Source organism: Bombus impatiens, unplaced genomic scaffold (genome assembly GCF_000188095.3).
Source record: "Bombus impatiens unplaced genomic scaffold, BIMP_2.2 scf_0166, whole genome shotgun sequence".
NCBI classification, from domain to species: Eukaryota; Metazoa; Arthropoda; class Insecta; order Hymenoptera; family Apidae; genus Bombus; species Bombus impatiens.
In genome coordinates this window covers 1059046-1079702 of record NT_176585.1, presented here as the reverse complement: position 1 = coordinate 1079702, position 20657 = coordinate 1059046, and the positions used below count along the sequence as shown (strand labels likewise).

At 41.6% G+C, this 20657-nt stretch overlaps 1 protein-coding gene across 1 annotated transcript in view; it reads left to right on the top strand.

Moving 5' to 3' along the window:
* LOC100749316 (BMP and activin membrane-bound inhibitor homolog) overlaps positions 1-20415 on the top strand; it is a 26877-nt gene extending 6462 nt beyond the window's left edge. The window contains exons 2-3 of the mRNA XM_003487598.4: positions 19174-19425; positions 19897-20415. Of these exons, the coding sequence (XP_003487646.1) occupies positions 19174-19425; positions 19897-20150 (506 nt within the window). The 3' untranslated portion in view covers positions 20151-20415. The remainder of the gene's footprint in view (positions 1-19173; positions 19426-19896) is intronic.
* The last annotated feature ends 242 nt before the right edge of the window (positions 20416-20657 follow it).

Sequence of the window (20657 nt, the reverse complement as noted above, 5' to 3'; positions counted from 1 at the left end):
GACTCGTGAAATCGTCGAAATCGGCAATGAAGAAGAGAAGAAAAAAAAAAGAAAAAAGAACGAAAAGATAGCCAAGTCGATGATCGACAGGCGCGAACAGCGAGTAATTAACATCGATTTACTAAGAAATAACGATCGATTAATTGGAATCGCCGCCCCCGCTGTACCACCTCCATAAATTTAAGAAATGTCAACGGGAAGGAGAAAGTTTATTCGCAAGACAGTAAATTACTGGCGAGCGTGCACGATAATTCATTCACCCGCTCGTTTTTTCTCCTGTTGTTCGACTCTTCCGTTATTAATTAAATGTAGAGGGACATTAATCAAAGTAATCACGTTGGATCAGTTACGCCGCGAGGTAATGGTCGTACTTTCACCGGATGGTTCGCAATCATTGTCCACTGTCTGCCACGCTCGATTCCAAGTGGATACTTTAATGACTTTAATGACTTTCGTTGCGTAGCACACGAGAGGCAACATAGAATTTCCGTTCAAAGTTTCTTGATACCGCGAATATATTCCTATCGAGCTACTTCAATCCGACACACGCGAAGAATACTTCTCTCTTTCTCTCTCTCTCTCTCTATCTGTCTCTCTCCCTCTGGTTATTTTACCTCCTCGAACTTGACCTCGTTAGCCACGAATACATAATATGCAAAAATGGCGCTCGTTACGGAGACGATGTTTGCTGTCTGAGAATTTAGCTCATTCTTCAAGCTGTCGAGACTTGCACGTACGACCACACACGTGGACAAATGTGTTCGAGACGTTGAATGGATAATGGCGCCTTAATTTTTCTTATTAAGTTAAAAAGAGCAATTTGAAATATCGAAAATGAAGATCGCACGAGATACAAGCGTGACAAGATCAATTTTTCTCTATTTTTGTAAACGTTGATAATTTGTCGTTGATACTTTTGAAATGTCTCGCAGAATGGAAGAGATACGATGGAAAAATCAAATAGTTTGTAAAATTTGTTGATTAAAATGTTCATTCATACATACATCATGATCATCTCAAATGTCATCTTCAAGTGTGAAACTGTTTTCTAATTAATTTCGTTTGAGGAAGCCAACGGATATGCGTGGGCATCGGGAAAAAAGTAGCAGCCGAGGGACAGATATAACTCGACTGTTTGAAACGCGTGTCCCGTCCTATCGAACTTGTTGTAATTCAACAATGGTACCAGTGCACCCTTACCATCCGTTGTCCGATGCACATGCGTGCGATAAATATGCGTCAAACGATACGCAGCGTGCATTACTGCGCTCGGAAATTCACACGATGCTGTGTTATTGCAATAAGCCGGCAGAAGTTTGCAATTGAAATCAATCGTAATTTATGCGTCCGAGGAAGGAAAAGAAGGAAATCAAAAAACAAATATATATAGTCATTGCGAATGATCGCTATCTATAGTATAATATTTTATCGTGAGACGTGCATCAGGCGTGGTTAAACCTCTCGCACGTCACTAGACCTGGATTGGTAATGAATATTTTTCTTCTTTTTCCTATCGGTGGCGCCAAACAGCTATAATTCTCCGTTCTTCTCATCATAAATGCAAGACATATTGCGCCTCGAGTCACTGTCTGTACCACGATTCACGGCACGGTACAGCCAAGCCTCGGGCGATACTTACATTCAATCAAATCTTTCATTTTTCTATCTCTCGTTCGATTTCAAGATACCTGTGTGCAAATATCGATCCGTTCGATGATGTAACACCGATTCGATTATGCTTCGGTACGGACAGTGTGTCCCGGAAGCTTTCAATCTTCTGGAAACACCATCGACCCCATTTGCCCGACACTTTTCCTTTCCCCGTGCATTCCCCGTATCGGCCAATACCGCTCGATACTTTTGCCATGAACTCGCATTGAAAACGCTTGATATTCCGCGAGAGTATTTCGGAATTTGATTTGTTGACGAGACGCGTCGCGCACAAAAGAATTCCTCGAGTCGGTGGCGCCTAAAGAGCCATATAATCTTCGTATCAAACGATCGAAAATGCAAGGCGGCGTTCATCGTCGAATAATATATCGTACGTAGACTACGAACATACGCGATACGCACAGCCGAGTTTATGCGTTTGTCACGCGGCCCGCATATGGCCGCGACCATTTCGTTCCCTATTTACTATCGGCTATCAATCAGAGGTGGGGAACTATGTATATTCGTGGCATTCGAATAGACGGCTGTCGGGCGGACCCGCGCGAGAGTTCGAGGCTGAGTCGCGCGCGTTATGTTAATTCGGTGCTTCGTATGCGCCATGATACCGCGTGCAGGCACGCACGCATGCGGCATGCATGCGTCCACTGCAACCGAAGATGCATCGAATTCAAATGAACGGGCTTAGCCGTTTCTGCGACCAACTGCGTTCGCTGCTTTTTCCTTCGGCTTTCACGTGTCTAATAATCGTGAAACTTTCGGAGGAATGTTTGCTACGCGAATAACGACGGGGCAATTTATCTTTCACCGTTGTCACAGGTTTCAAGTGGGTTATTCTCTGCGATGCAAATGCGATAATACAAGCGTATCGCATAGGTAACAGGAAATCTCAATGCCTGAACGTCCACGTTACACGGAGATCATAAAGGAAAACACGAGAAGTTACATCTTCTACTTTTTACGGCAAAGTTGCTCGATTTAGTACGTTCTCAATCAGTCTCGTATTACTTCACAGCTGAGCAGACGCCTTTTCACCATAAAACTTCGTCGACCTAAGAGCACGTTGCTATTCAAAAGTAGGGCACCTACCGTCGTCGTATAAAATTTTGCAATTGATCTAAATTACCGAGGGAACGGTTAGTCGACCAGAATTTTACGTTTATGTACGATTACGATGCAGAATACGTGGCAAAAATTGACTGAAATTATTTCGCGCTAATATATTAGGTAAATTATAATAATTGTGTCATACATTAAAATTCACCCGTTTAATTAAGAAGCGACGTTGAAATAAATAAATCGACAAAAATATCCTGTTTTTCTTCGTATAAAATGGCACCTTCATGTGGGTAGTATGATGAGCATAGGTTCGTATGACGAAGAACGACTTGAGTGATTACGGTACCAGCCATCGCTCGAAGGTTAACTAATTACCTAAAACCAGGAGCGTGTCCATTAATCGTGCAATCGGTAAATAGCTTGCGTTATCCAGACAGAGTCGATAAAGCGTTTTGTTTCGAGCGGACGGCTGCAAGTATCGTTTGTCGAGATAACGCAAATTATTCAAATGACTGAGTCACGGTAAATAACGTAATTATCTATTTTTCGTTTTAATATTAGCAATGAACGTAAGTGTTAACCGCTATGCTATCCTATCGCTGTGTAAATATTTGCGCGATGCATTTGTCACACATACATCTAAGATATCTCTATTTTGCACATTCCATCGGTGGTACCTACACAAAGGGAACGGAATTCAACGAGAGTAACTCGTTCGAGGAACTGGAATTAACATTTACCATAAGCGAACCAGTTATTTCCATCCTTGGATAATGTCACGCGTTGAAGACGGATCGAAATCTCTCACTTTGCCTCGGGTCATTTCAAGCATCAAAATCACGTGTTTCCGACACTCGTACAGATCGCCATTAACGGCACGCTCAGTCTTGATCAATTAGCTTAGTTGCAACCTTCCTCCTTCGGCACAAGACTTCTTGCCGCTTGTCGTCGTTCGTGACCGCGTTCGAAACGAACGCGTGGATCGTCAGTGAATCGACAAACTCTAGAAACGCTCAATTTCCGCAAACCTAATTAATCGAAATCGATACCTCCGAGTGTTCTCAAGTTTGAGTAGAAATTCATCGAATAGTAAGATTTCTGGCGATGATTCTTTACCGGTGAGTTTTCACGACATTACGACAAACGTGACGTTATGTTCGTCACCTGTGACCTTTCGAATGCTTATGCGTTCGTGGTAAGCTCGAAAGTAGAAAAATACACAGAATGTGCAGCGTAGAAAGTATGTAAAAAAATGTCTAAAACATCGTTAAAATATTTAATAGATGAAACAAATCTCCGATCGATAGAAATACGAAATTGCATAAACATCCGTCTATTAGTGTATTAGTAACTCACTAAAGTATAATATTCTATAAACGCAATATCGGACGTGAAAAGGTTAATTACAGCAGATGGTTATCTTCTCTTTGTCGATCAACCGATATTAAAAGCATAAAGCTGTCGCAATTCCTCTATGAAATATATTAGACACTAAACACGCGACGCGTAAAAACGTTAAACAAGTCTTGGATGCATTTTTATCGCTGCACACAGAATGTGGTTATGCGGGATATATTTTTTTTTTTTATCTTACACGCACGATTGCTATTTCCTTTTCTCGAGTTATTTGCTGCCAAATTACGCTCGATGGAGGACACGTCGCTCGTGGCTACAATTCCCTTGCACGTTATACGTACTATACCACTGGTGAACATTCTTTCAATCATGTATGTCGATCACGTTACATCATTAATACGCTCGGCTTGGTTTTATAAAAATTACTTCTCAATGAACTTCGTTCACATAAATGATATAATAATATCCATTCATCAAAGTTTCGATTAAATTTTCATACTTTCGTCCATGCAATTTCATTCAGAAATCATAACTCAGCCTCACAGCCATTTTTCTTTCCGTCTTCTAATCTAATCCGTCTTCTAATTGAAATCTCCGTATGGACGAGCGTATCTCCTTACCTTTCGTACGTAGTCATTGAGTCGTTTAAGTATACGACTAATTTTCTTACTGTATTCTAGACTTTCAAAAGATCCGGCCAAATTTTGGGATACTCGTCGAAGCTTCTACCATATCGTATATAATCGATATATTAATTCATTCTAATTTCAATCGATATGTAATCAATTAATAAGTCGAATAGAAGGTTGTTGAAAGAAAGAAAAGATTAAAATCAACCAGAGAAATTCACGAGCGAAATTTCGCTCAGATAGATGACTCATATCGCCTACAGGGATTACATTTAAATGATATAGTTAGCGTTATAGGAATTTTATTACGCTATCCAATTAAGATATGGTACCTAATATTAATTAACGTATAATTAACGTAGTTATTGTAATTTATTCATAAATCGCTTCGTTTAACGCGCAGCAGGCGAAGCCGCATTATTAATGGGACCTTTATTTCGTCTTAAAAGGTAGCAAAAACCGAAGCAATTATGCCCGTGGTATCGAAAGGGCACCATCTTTGCTACTTAATTAATGCATTTGTTCGGGCGCCGATAATAATAGGAAAAAATGGCAGCCGTTCACTCAAGCGGACATGTAGATACGATCGGAACACGTAGGTTCCGCTTTACCGGATAATTATTCAAATTAAGCAAGCAGCTTGCTTTAGCAATTACAGAAATTACAGAGAATGGCCGGCTTCGCAAAACTTTTGATAGCCTCGTCTCAACAACTTTTCATAATGCATTCGTCGTCGTTTTTCCAACGTATAATTAAGCTATTCCTTTTAAAGCGTAATGGCGTACGAGTTTCGGGCAGAAATAAATTTACCGAATATCATCGATAATAGTCGGTGCAATCTTGCACAAAAATGTAAATCGTCGTCGTTTGCATACTCCAGGCAATAATCGGCGTACGATCGGGCAATTATCGCGCTGCTCGACTGTTAAATAACATTGAAGATCGTTTCTACATAGCAGCCAACGAGCGCTCTACGCATTAACTATGCTTAATAGCGTATTCCTACTCCGCTGTAATTACAATGAGCCTCTATATATAGCGGACGCCGTGACAGATTTGCAGAATCAATGTCAACGATTCCAAGGAGACATCTCTATAAATACTTGCCTCCTCGAATCTACCTGTATGCACAGGTGGTAATACAAATCTACTTCCACTCAGTCACCCAATTGTACATCGTGATTTAACGCAGGCACGAATTTATCGATCGTTGCCATTTTCGTGTCAATGGAATGTTAATTCTCAACCTCGTTACCTTCTTGGCGATTACTCCTACATTGAAACTGGCCAATCTCTCTCGGTGTCTTATCATTCTTTGAATACAGAAGAAGAAGAAGACATTGCGTGCTACTCGCAAAAATGGACTCGCACGAATGGAGCAAAGGAGAGCGCACGCACGCGCCAGTTGTCACGCGACTTGTTGCAACTGAATTTTTGCACGCTTCTTACGATTACGAATCCAACAGGCGAACGTTTCTGACGCGTAACGAAAGCCGTAAAAGGAAATATACGAAGAAAACTGGTGGAAAGAAAACATGATACTCGTTCTCGCTATGATAATTAAAAGGCGGAATTACATAAGTAAAAATAGTCGTGGATGGGATAAAGAGGAAAGTCTTTTATGCTCGATACATATCTCGATCGTGTTACGTTCATCGGCAACACGTTGTCTAACAACTTCAATGACTGCTCTGCGGCTCTTTATATCGTGCGCTTTCAAACGAGATTTTCCGCCCTCTTCCTCGCGATGTTCAGGATTCCATGCGTTTCATGGAAACACTGCTCGTCGTGTATTCATCAAGACGTGGCGTGTAACAACCGAGGCGAAAGATTAAAAAAGGAAAGAAAACCATTGAAAAGTCCCCGTCGACTCTCCCTGAACCGCGTACACGCACGTGAGCACCTAACATACGTGCCATGTGAAACAAATTGCTCGAAGGACGGAAAGCTAGGAAACCGCGTACGAGAACGTAGAGTTATGACGATAGGCGAACCGTCGTCGTTGCTTTCTTTTCTGCTTGCTAACGATTAACGCGGTAGGTAATGTACCTTTGGGTCGCGGTTCCTTATTCGTTCCGACGTTCTTTTTTACTTATACAGAAAAATACTATTTCGATTTCCAAAGCTCATTTTACATCGCAAGATATCCAAACAAGGCACTGTTGCCCTTCGAAGAGCGATACCTCGAGAAACCTCTTATTACAACTAAATCAACCTTGTGTTGCGGTTTACTTTGTAGATGTATAGGTGATACACACCTTAAACCATGTGTTTACGGGCTACCGATGCAATTAGACGTATGTGCAAATAGCAATTTGCTCGTGTTCTCGCAACGTTTCCCGATTGTTCCGATTGATCGCCACTCGGCCGAGATCTCGCGATACGGTTCTCTGATCATTGGCTGTAATCGTAAGAGGAACGCAACGACGCGTGTTGTTATACTACTATAAACACCGACACGTAAATACCGATGTAAAACCTGGTTATTAGACTTGAATGCAGGTGTAATTAACCGATGGGACAAATAAGGAGATGCGTTCCACGTAATTATTAGTGCGTCCTTAGGGGACGTAAAAACCTGTTAAAAGCTCGGCTACCACATTCCTCGGGATTTTTTATGTGACGTTACTCTAATCGACTTTTTTCACCTACGGATTATGTTAACGTAATTGTAGACGCTCGCTCACCAGACGAGGTGCGCTTGTTGGAACGTTGAAGGTTTCACTTCCTCCTGGCTTGCGAAGAGGAAGACCTGTTCCGAACGATTGAACTGCACTTCCTTCGGGGTGGCCCACGGACTCTTTGTTCTTCTAGTAAATCATTGGATACTTGAGCGATCAGGATAAAACGTCCGGCTACTTGGGTGATCACAACTACCAACGAAAAACTTTTTTCAACGACCTGGCCTATTCTACTCCTTGAAATTGCATTTTTTTTTCATTAGAAATGTTTCTGTTTTAAGCAATCAATGGCTGTTCTAGTCGTTTAATTGTCTAATAAATTTTATCGAAACGAATAAAAAATAGAAATGTATAAATCGTTTTATAGAAACTTATAAACGAAAAGATTATAACAGCTCGCAAACGAAACTTGCAAATCTGGATCAATGAAACAAAATAATCGTTGAAAAAATAAATATATGGAATGGCGCAGAAATTACTTGTTAAACGTACGATATTTTGACGAATTTACATGCGATTCGAGTTTTAGTGCAGCGTAAAGCGACATTTAATAACGCGATGTGTTCCATGTATAGCATGTTTCGAGTTCTTTGATAACAGGTGCCTTCGACGTTATTTTGTTGAACTATCGATGTTCAACGAATTTGTGTTTTATATAATATAGCTCGGTGCATAGTTTGATTACGATTAATCAACGACTGCTGTATCGACACGCAAGCCAATTTCTACTAGCGATCCGTGCTATTTACTCAGCCAACGCACTTAAAGAACCATCGTTATATGTAGTCAGCGCTGTTCAATTGCACTTCAGCCGTACGCACGAGCGAACGAACGAACGAACGAACGAACGAGGAAGAAAAACATAAGAGGACATTATTCCAAAGGGGCGTGACAAGCTATCGTGAGAGTGTACTTTTATCCAACACCCAATGGCACGCTATAAAATTTCGATTCGGAGCATCGGTATTCTGCAGCGTCGTAACGCGAAAATGGCACAATTTCCTTTACGGCGCACGAACAAATTTTTAACGAGCAACATTGTAAACGATACTTCTACTCTTTCTGTTCTTCGTTCCACTCCAAGATCTCTCTTCAAAGTGATTCTCTGCATAACTATTCTACTTTTCTCGATTAAAACGATTTAGCCAGCGTTTCTTCATTTTTCGAGATATCGCGCGTTGATTTCCGTCTTGGAAGGAGAATATGAAGAATCTCGAGGGCCAAGAGTGAAAAATTAGAAGGGTAACAGCGCTCTTTACGTGAGAACGTTGGGTATGGAAAAAATACTAGAAATCCAAAGGACTCGTTTCGTTTTATCGGATTACGTTTGCGTTATTCGAAAGGGGAGCGCCGGAGCAGCGATAATTAAAGGTGGTTCTTGTACCCGGCGAAACAAAACGAGCAAGTATTATCATAAAAGGTCCGCGATCCACGCATGTAATTTGGAGCAATTTGGCAATTGCATGTAATTGATGAGGATGCCTTTTACTTGACGATGCCCGCACCGCGTCCACGCAGTCGAGTTAAGTAGGGCTAATCACTGGTTTGCCTCTCTCGAAAACATCAAGAACCTGCCTTCTAGCGCCGAAATACCAAGGCTTGCGTAGACCAGCACGCACACGAGCTCATGACAAGACAGTGGGTTATAGTCTAAAATACATATACCTGGCCTCTGGAATGGCAGGACCCAGAGGGACCCTCCTCCTACTTCCCAGAAATAAGGGCCTCCAGGTCCCTATTGTTCTTGCTAATTGCCACCCCGTCCTTTGCTTGGTTCGCTGCGTTGCCTTGCCCTCTTCTTTAATGGCCAGGTACTCCGGGGATGATAGTTACAGGTCCCAACGCAAATACCAGCTTCGTACATACCCTTTGTGAAACGAAAATTAGCCGAAAGCCGGAGATACCCTTGGCCGGGGACAATTTTTTGACCCACGTATCCGTTACAAGAGAACTGCCTGCGGCTGGATGCTTCGATCAGAGATCTCGGACGGTTTATACCTCTTCTGTATAATTTCAGCATAGAAAGTTCACGGAAATACAGTTTTTATTTGTATCGAGACTTACCGGCCCTTTGTCTTCGCCTCAAACGTTACAAGTCTCTGCGCGAATTTCGTGTCTCGGTTAGTCGATAGTCTGCTGCGAATTCAATTTGACTTTATTACTTCTATTCGATTTACGAATCTTTATTCGGCCCATTAGGCCCCATAAATTTCTTCGTTCGCGTTCGTGATACAATCGGTGAAATTAGTACCGCCGATGGCGAGCCAGCTAACGAAACGACCAAGTAAAGCTTCGTCTTATTTAATTGACTCAAACCGATCTGCACGTACAGAGGGGCACTTCCATGTCCGAAGATCGTATCGTCGATTTACATGGTGATTTAAAGTCTCGCGTCCACGGTAGAGTTACCTTCGTGGTAATTTAATTTTCTTGTACACTTGTCTCCTAATCGACCAACAGATCCACAATGTACACCGAAATGGAACGATTTGTTATGTATATTCGCGATTATATTTACACCTTTAATAAAATGATGATAATTACTTGTACACGATACGCGTGACTGTCAGTTTTACTACGACTACGCCTGTACAGATATCGATCGACGACGATCAATTGCTTATATCGTACATTCCAATCATTCGTTGCCAATCATCCTATACCAAACTTATTGCATACAAAGGTCCTAACAATTTTTCTCGTCTGCCAAAAAATAATCTTCGTAGATTTTTACGAGAGCCAACATCGATCGAGGTTTATGAAAGTTTTAGGAAATCGTCCAAACAGCTTCAAAACAAAGACGTAAACCTCGTGTAACTCGCATTTCCTTTACTATCTTCAAAAATCATCTGGTTATATCGGGATAGCGACTGAGAATTGAAAAAATAACATTTTTATCGTTCCGCTTGTCTCTTAAATTGTTCTGACCTAATACCGGTCTGATCTGGTCGACGAAAGAAAGGCAGGGAAACTTCTCGACTTTCAAAGAGACGTAAAGTTTCGTCGAAGAAGATTACGACACCTGAGAAAGCGGACACTCGTGAAATTGATTTGGCTCGTGTCACCGTCGATAAAGAACTTAAGCAGCCCTTTCTTCCATTCGACGCGGAATCCGGTCCCGGCTCGCATCTCCATGGTAGGAAGCGAAGGACTTCTCAACACCACGAAAAGCAAAAGTTTTATTGAGCTCCGGGTTCCTGACCAGTCGTCCGCCTGAGAAAAGAGGAAGGGAGAAGAACCGGCCTATTATGCGGGTGCACTTGTCGTGCATTCGGCGAACCGCTTTGCATCGTTGCCCCTGCCCACAGAAATTGCTTCACCCCGTTACTCCCCATTGTATTATATGGCTGTTTCGCGTAACCTTGTAATACTCTTGTACTCTGTACTCGACGAAATATGTTCTGTACAGCATTGTGGTTTTAATTTGTTTGTGCATCTACGAAAAATATTTCAAGATCATTAACCGAGACAGCGTTCCAATCAGACCCGAGACGCAAAGTTGCTTGGTAAGAAAATTAATTTCATTCTTAATATCGGACATAAAAAACTGCTAAGGATATCTTTGTTCTTTTCTCTCTCTCTCTCTCTCTCTCACACACACACACACACACACACACACACACACAACGTGAAATCTCCTCGAGAGGAGAAAAAGTTTAATCGGTACCTTGTTCTTGGCCAGTCATCCTTCTTAAAAAGGAAAAAAGGAGAAGTTCAAACCCATTAAACGGATGCACAGTTGTCTTTTGAGATTATATATAACGCTGCCATGGCATGCGCGTACCTTGATGATCCAGGACCATTCAGCGTGGTCAAAATATCCACGCAGCTGCAATAAAACCTATCGTAGACCTCCTGGAGAGAAACACGGGGCCGTCTTTCGTTGCAAGTCAATGAAGAGTCAACTAAATTTGGTGCGGTACCCGGCCCCGTTTAATGGGTACCATTAGTTACAGCTTTTATCGGTTGTCCACTGTCCTGATCCCGCCAGTATTCTCATAGTTAAAATCTCCGTGAAAGAAACATCCATATACTTTAACTTAACGACCCAATTAGATGCTTTCTACTAATCGCTACTAATCTCAACGATTAGCATATCTGTCGTCTGTATTGAAGCATAGCTTCATGAAAATCTTTCATATTGTTTTATTTCAAATACCAATTCGAAAATTCCTATCAAACATACAGCGACTAACCACAGTATTCGAACACCTATAAAAACCATTTGTGTGTGTTATACGAAACATTTTAAAACTTCACTGATACCCAACTTCACTAAGACCCAACCATGGTGATCAATTTATCCTGAACATTAATTTTTTAGCGTTTTATAGTAATAATTTACAGTAAAGGCCTTATAGCTCTTATATCTATATGCAATTTCAGATTGATTTCAAATTTTTTCAAAATAAGCATGACAGTCGTGTCTCGTTAAATGTTTTATATAAGACACGAAAAAAGAATATGTATAATATGTTTTATGTATAATATGTAAAAAGAATATGTTTGATAAATCTTCATTGGACTTAGCCATCGTTATGGTACAACCAAGGTATGGTTTATTAACACCAGTATGGATACTACAGACTTGACAATCAACCGCGGCGATTAGACACTCGCGACACTAGTGATAATGGTCTTAGGTTCGATAACGAATCCGCGGTCAATGGGATGATAGATGTACATGCTCACAAAATCTAAGTCGGACTCTATGTTAAAACGTGGAATATCCACCGAGCTTACAGACACTAAGTCACTCGCTAATACGACCTCACGAGAGAATGACACGAGATCATCGGATTCGTCGAGGATAGCCTTCGTTCAGAAATTTGGGACAAAGACTACTTGTCCGTTTAAAGAAACTTAATTAACAAAATCCTAAGGTTTATAGCGGGTCCTCAGGCTAGCTAAACTTGTGCCGTGTAGGTGCATCGACATCTTGTAATCATTTTGCCCGAAGGAACCGTTGAAATGTTTACTGTCGAGTACCTCTGGGGGTATTTCTTTTAATGAGGGCCATACTACCACTCCACACCTTTGTTAGACGAAGCGCCCGCCCTGTTGGCCGCGGCTACGTTCGGCGATTGATTGTCGCCTTGAGCCCAAGCTTATTGTCACAAATCGCAAATAAGTACAATTGGGTAGAATGACGGCAAATTGTTTAATTACAGCTGTAGACTTTAATTACAATTTTATGGATTTTCCCGAAGTTCCAGAGGAAAGGCTCCGGTATCCTTTCATCTCTGACATATATATATTTTCTATGACAAATGTTCAAATACTTTCGCATGCCGCTATAAATCCCAATAATTGAGAAACCATCGTGGAAGAGTTTCAGCTGTTACTGCAAAGGTATCCACCGATGGGAGATATCGAAGGAAGCCAATAAAAGGTGTACCAAATTTGTTCAGTATCCGATCCCATTCATCGCGGATCGCTTCTTAACCTTCTTCCTGTGGATCGATCCGACGACCTGCGTATTCGAATACCACGAAGACAGCGTGCCAGCTCGACGAAAGTTCTCACGAATCTTTCGGGGAACTCTCCGAGGACCGGTCCCTCTGTTCTCGTCTTCCTTCTTTCCTTTACTTTCTCCATCCTCCTCCTTTCCTTCCTCTTCTTCTTCTCTTCGGTGACCACTCCTTTCGGCGTCGATGAGGAACCTTTCGTTCTCGAGGACCTTTTTGTTTTCGCATAACTCCGTAGGTTCATAGCCCACTCGCGGTCAGGGCACGAACAGGTGTCCCGCGGTGGATCGCAGGACGTGACTCGTTTCACCAACCTTTCTTCTTTCTTTCCTTTTGTTTCTTGTCGTTTTAAAAACCGTTTATAATTCCCACCGCTACCTTAATACTCCCGCCGCTCGTTCCAGCCATTTCTGGCTTGGATCGCGTGTCCTCCAATCTGTCGATCCTTGCAGCGAATTATCGTCGAGACGTGGATGGAAGCGAGTTAGGTAATAACTGTTACACGTGTTACGGCACATAGTAGAAGGGAAAAGAGATTCTTACGCGAGGAAGAAACGCTGATTTTTTATCCTTTCGACCCGACATCGTTTAACCCTTCGATGATGTAACAAAACGACGAAGAATTCAGGATGATTGGACTTAGAAAATCGACGCATTAACGATATTGCAAATTTATGCATAAACGTCTTGAAACTCCAAAGGTGTCTTTCTTTGTTAATTTGGCAGTGAAATTGTGATACAAAAATTCGAGAAACCCAGTATAGTTAAGCATTGTGAACATTTACTATAGAATTTACTTCTGGCTGACTTTTGTGCAACTATTTCGTACTCGAATTTTACGTTAACTACATGCTATACCGATGTTAAGTCAAAGAGTTTGTCGCTACGGGACTATCGAACATTTGTAGGAATTTTCTATGTCGCTTTGGATAGATTTAAATAGGTTCGGTGGCCGCAGAGATCGTTTCGAATTCCGTAGCATCTTGCCATGTTAGCAGTGAAAGATCGTTCTTTCGACAGGCCCGGTAGACCTGCTGCCGATGAGGCACGCACAAAAGACGATGTGTACCATTGCCAAGATTGAGAAACGATGAAACGACCCCTTTTCTCGCGAGCCATTCGTCTTCCATGCACGCGAACCCATACACGGTCACCGGGAGTTGTAATCTTGGCTGTATCGTAATCCCTGATTGTTATCTCGATATGTCTGTTCTTTTTTTCTTCCCCGTAGCGACAATGATCCCGTAGCGTAATGATAACTTTCTTCCGCCATGGCAGAAACAACACGAATTCGTAACCATGGGTGTGCTCCTGTGAAATTCAACGCTGCTATGGTGACATTTGGCCACCAACGCGCTTTATGTCCCAGTAGAATACTAATTGCGGCAATTTAGAACGATGGACGTTACTAATTAGAAATTAAGATAACCGAGTCACTCTGTGTTTAACAATTACCTCATAACGCGGTTACCGGAATGAACAATTGAGAACAGCGATAAACTTTCTCTCGTCACGCTTTCGTTAGAGTAACACGCGATCAGGTGAGAAGGAAACAAAAATCGAAATACGAATCTTAACGTGTCCGTCTTGCTAAAAATATCCTATCTAGCATTTTTTAAATTATAATTAAATCGAACGGAAAAAAAGGACAATGATCGCACAAAGAAAACGATAAAACTTCCTCGATAAATCTTGTAGTAGCAGATAGAATATTTTAGCTAAGCAGAATGAGAGAATTTTGTGAAATTAGTCACGCGTGTGTCCTTTCCCTCGTCGACTGAACAGAGATCGCGAATTACCTGTATTCGATAGTATACCACCAACGAAGCAAAATAAATCTCGGCGTGATTAAACCGAAACGAATAGAGCTGATAATTAATCGGCGTTACCCGACAACGGCCACTAATTATCATTACATAACAAGTCAACGTTGTTCCTATTAATTAGAAAATCCAATATTCGTAGTCATCGACGATTCGGTTCACCTTGTAATTGGCCAAGTAATGCCATTAGCGCAGCCGCGGCTCGTCTCCTCTTAAACGTCCTCTGCAACAAAATAAAATCTACTAGATTTAAATAAATGTGCGCGCATACGAGGGACGTTGTTACGCAATGTACGTGCATTACGGATACACTTGAAGGAACCGAGAGAAACTCATTAGTTTCATCATTCCCGGCGGTGGTGTACATTCAGCCACGACGCAACCCGTGCATGTATGTACATGGGTCGTCGCTCTTCTAATTGCATATACAACGGGGCTCGTTCAAATCAAGTTTCCGTCGAGCACGGCTTTCTATCCTCGGGCATGTTGCACGAGTCGTTTGGATAAACCCTTCGTAGAGCGCTTTTAGCGACTCGTTATCGACGCGAGTATCGATTATCTTTTTGCTCGTTGAATTCCACGTCGATCGGGTCGGGCTTTGCCCAGCGAGCTTCTTATTGCCGAGTGAAATTCTAACGAAGCCTAATGAGAAAATAGTTTCAAAGAACATTGCGTTTACGTACGTTGAAATTTATGAACATATTTTGTGTATATTATACAAGACGTTTTGAGAATTCATTAGCGTCGCAACGAGACCCGACGATCATACACGAGTTTTGTCCATTACATCGATAAGCCATAATTCACTGCGGACCGTATTTAACGCTTTTCGTACGTTTAAAGTGGCCATTTATGCCGTTAGCCAAATTTTACTCGATACAGATTTACAGTAAAGATCTTATAACTTCTATACGTATAGATTTTCAGATTGGTTTGAAACTCTTGCCGGTATAATCGTAACAATTCCGTTACGGTGCTAATGAAATTTCAAAATGTTTCATCCAACGCATACAATATGAAATCGGAAATATATATTTCGCGAGTTAATTGGCGAAAAGTATTCGATTAATTAGCTAACTTTTACACGAACGAGCAACAGGGTGAGATGTGATGTAGTTGGAATTCGTCTACATAAATGAATATTTAATCCCAGATAAAGAGCAAATGAAATGAACCCTCGAGCCTGTTGTTGTAGTTTTAACAAATAAACAAGCTTATCTGAGAGTTACAAGTAACCAGCACGTGTATCTCGTTAGATATATCCGATGTCCCGGCCGACTACACATATCTAACGTCAGTATGTTAAAGGTTAAGTATCATCGAAAGCGTACTCCCGTAGTGTGCGTCGCTAGAAGCTTTTATCGAAAGATACGGATACGAAGAATTCGCCAATCATGCCCGAAGAAATCGGACAGTTTTACGAGCGCAAAACACACAGAGGAGAACGTTCGTCAAGCATTTCAGACCTGTCTACCTTTTTGCCCGCGGCATCGCAACGTATATTTTTTCTCCCCTTTCCTCCCGTGATCTTTATTCAATTCGCAACACACACGCGCGCATTTACATAAATTACGGATTATAACGTCATTAAATCGAGGCAATCTGTCGAATGTGGAACGAATTTTGCAATGCTTCGCTTTTGACCACGTGTTTCACATTTTTAATCGTTAGTTCCAACCGATTTGAGCAAATGTTTCGCGCACTTGATAAAAAATGCCTGAACACTCGCAGTGTGCGTATCGAGAAATTGTTATGAAAATAATGCAGTAAAAGAAATCGAAGGAGAACATCGATTCACGTGCTTCTCGAACCTGTAATCGTTTAGCAACCGAAGAAAAAATGTAAAAAAAAGAAATACGAGCAACATGGGCAGAGAATGAGGGGGACAGGGGGTAGAGCCCGTCGGGAAATAATTAATATGCCATGGACGCATAACGAACGACCCCGCGAAGCAGTCTGTTTGTTTTCGGACGGGTCTTCTTCGGCTCCAGGCATGTCGGCCGTATCTCTCTTTTGCCCGGGCCTTCTCGACCTCCCGCTGCTTCCCTCTTTCCCTTTTTATTTTAAACGCACACGAAGCCCTTCTCTCCAGCTTCTTCTGTCTCTCCTCCCTTCTCCCCTTACTCCACAGAGTAGATACAGTTCTCTCTAGTTTCCTCCTAACCACGTTCCGCGGCTCCGATGAAAAAAGAAAGGCGTGTATACCTTTCTGGAGAAACTTCAAACTACCTCACTGAACCGTAACGTAAGATAAAATATAGACGTCGTATAGGAGGTTACATCATCGGAGGATACTTTTTGAGAAAAAGTACTTACGTTATAATTGACTCACAGAACGGAATCTTCGTAAAAGTTTCGAACGGCCGAGTCGTTCGTATGAAGAACCCTTCGATGAACGAGGACTCTTTGCGTTTGATCGAAACTAGTCGCAACAAGTTTACGTAATCTGGAGAATTACGAAGAGAAGTTTTCCTGAAACCCTCTTACGGCTCTTACGAGTCTCCGGTGGCTTTGTCGCTCTGAAGGCTCGTGAGAGCCGCCGACCAACCGAGCGAGCAGCGGCACAACAACGCAACGGTGCACACAACGAGAGGCCGCATGCCTCTCTCCATATATTCTCTCCACTTTAATCTTTCTTTTGTTACTCGGCTGTTTTAACGTTTTTTATTCGCCGATCAGGCGGGCCTCGTGGACGCGACAGAGATGAAGATGCGCGATGAGAGAGGAGAAAACGAGAAAGACGAGAAACGAAAAAGAAAGACGAACGGAGAGAAAGAGAGACGGCAGACAGAGGCAGGGCATCGTTGCAAGCTTATTAGCAAGAAGTCGGAGAAAGAGGGGAACGTAAGAAGTTTCGTCGAGGGAGAAAGGATCGTTTAACGGGGAATGACGCAGGGAGGATTCGAGGGATAGACGAAGTAATATCGCGAATAAAGATGGTCTCGCATTACCATAATAAACAAGTTTGCTGCTGCTAATCGTTACAAAACCAAAGTTCTTTGTTCCACCGACAAAAGGGTCTGACTGACACGCTTCGTGATATCGAAGTTTCGCATCGATCGATCTGTTGCGTCGCTTTGTTTCTCGATGACAGAAGACAAGAAGAAGGTTGCCGCGATATCGCCTTGAGAGTTTCATGAGAATAGTCGAGAGGCAACGTTCAATCATGCTAATGAATTATTTCGTTAAACCGTAGCTGGTTGCAGTGAAATCCACATGGCAGCTTGTGCAGCAAAATAAATTATTCCGTTGGCCGAAGGAAACGCGAAGGGAGAGGCTGAGAGAAGAGTAAACGGGCGAGAGTAAAGTCACGGATAAAGATGGCTTCGCATTATCATAATAAACAGGCGGTACGATGGTTAGTCACTGCGAACTGCTCCGTGTCTCTTTGTTTATTTCATACGGCCCTCATTAACACACCGCGGAGAGAACTCTACTCTCTCTCGGTGTAATGTATATTTACGCTATGTCAAGCACGGTCCCAGTGTTGTATCGAGCCTGTTTCTCGCCGTGGATTTCTTCCAGACCCCCCGGTTGTAGTCTGTTCGAGCAAAACATCTCAAACATTACTCTCTATCAAAATTTGTTGTCCTTCTACCATTTATTTTAAGAAATTTGTTTGGCAAATACGTTAGCGAGATATACGCTGTACTCGTAGATATACATCTTATGCCGATTCGCATTTTGTCGAATTATGTATGTACTAAGATATTTATACGAGCCTATATAAAATTATAAGTCTCATCGACGAACGAAGGAGGGCTTGGTAGCCGGCAGGTAAACGAAAGTAAGCTCTCTGTATAGCTGTTGCAACGACCAGGGTATAATCTTTTATGACTTTCAGTCGGGTACTCATTAAGGGAGGCCGCCAAGTATATCAACGCAGTTATGCTTAAGATGCTTGAACGTGAAAACGCTTAACGATAGTGGAATTATATCGCTCGAATTGTCTTATCCACTATACGAGCTTATAAATAAAGATGAAATGTAATCAATTAGTAGAACGTGCAGTATATCGCTTAACTAGTATATACATTCGTTGATAGAATCTTGTTATATCCGAGATGTTGGAGACAAGTACAAGGGAATCTAGCGTATGTAAAGACGAACCGTAATATTGCATCATTAATCAGAATGAATCATCTATTATCAATCAAGGCTATTATTATCAAAAACAGCATGAAAAACGAAAGACGTCTTGTTCGCTTTATCGCACTTTCGGTATTATTCCAGTTGAGAAGAATGTTCTCTGACCTCAAACTTCTCTCCCTCTGTCCGACAATTTCGAGCGTAGCGCTGGAGATAATTTATATTGCTGATCTCGTAATAGTATTCCTGTTTCATTGCCGTGATTCTCTCAAATTATAAACTTGATGTCCTCGCATGCAATTCTTTTCACCGGTCCTTTTTAATCTTGTTAAATCTTTCGATTTGAATTCCTCTCGTAATAACAAAAATTAATTAATCTCAATATTTTTTCCATTCGCAGACTCGCCATACGTCCGAGAAGTGAGGTGTTATTGCAATCAACCGGAATGTGTGCCTCAAGGATACATGTGCCGTGGCAGGGGCTGCTTTTATCCATCATTATTAAGAGCAGAACATAGCGCCTACAGTGGCTGCCTCGATGAGAGCTTCAAAGAACAGCAATGTCCTACGGGATACCTCTGTTGCGAACAAGATCTCTGTAACCACGTGGATAGCCCAGCCATGAGAAACAGGCTCAACAAGACTCTTCAAGGTTGAATGAATATTCTCATTGCAAGATCATTAAAATTGCGTGGACTTAACTCGACGCGATGCCATCAGAAGTGGCGCTTTCGCATTTCTCTATAATGCTATTTTCGTACGCGTCTCGGCGTTTATTTTGTAACGAATTTTTTTCTAATACAAGTCACGCTCCGTTTGTTTTGTATAGATAGTGCGAGATAACACAATATCATTTCCTTCTAACTCGATTATTCAAATTTATTTCTCATACGTTGAAAAAATTCTTGAGTTCAATGATTTCCACTTGTTCGATAAATATGTGTTAAGATATATATATATATGTAGAAAGAGAGAGAGGAAGAGAATTTTACGAAGCCTCGAACCGGTGGTTTAAAACAATGGCGAAAGTCGAAGGTTGTGTGAATTTATGAATAATGAAACGTTTTGCATAATTTATTTCAAGCAGCTAGGTATGTAACGAAAAACTTTTTATTGTTAACAGTACTGGTGAGTGACCAACGACCTTTCCTCAGTCCGGTGCAGCCGATCAATCACGGAGGTCAAGCGACAGATGGATGGTTCAAGACTGCCACAATCGCTGTACCGATTTGCGGTCTAGTCGCTCTACTGATACTGGCCACTCTTGCCACTAGATTACTTCAGCCTGTACCGACGCAAAGCAACAAACTCGGATCACATCAAATGCCCGATAATGGACCACCGTTATTAGGATCACCGAAAGTGCCTCTCGTTTAATAATCTCGCAATCCCAAAGACGTTCGATAAAGTGTTCTAGCGGATAGACATTAGTAAGACTAACTAGAAAGCTAGCGGGCTTGTATAGCTCCACTTGGCTGTGAATTTTGTGAAAAAAGCGACTGCTGTAAATTATAACATTGCGTGTTGTGCATCGATAGCTGCAATTCCTTTGAACGACGATCCTGTGAATGATCACAGGAAAGATTGAAGAGTGAGAAAAGGTCAATAAAACAGGGCCTTTGTATATGACGTTAATTAAAAGCAAAAAAAAAAAAGAAAGAAAAAAAAATGATACGCATGATAACGCCTTTATTGTAGCATTGTAAATAGATTATGTATTTTGTATCGTATATTAAATGATATTCGCTTATTTAGGCGGCGTACAAATTGTAATTGTAATCGCGTTTTACGATATCGTCGAACTTCTAATGTTAAAGACGGTTTTAGACAGAAGACCATAGTAATGTTACAATATAATCTCAAGGGATACACATATAATCCTGC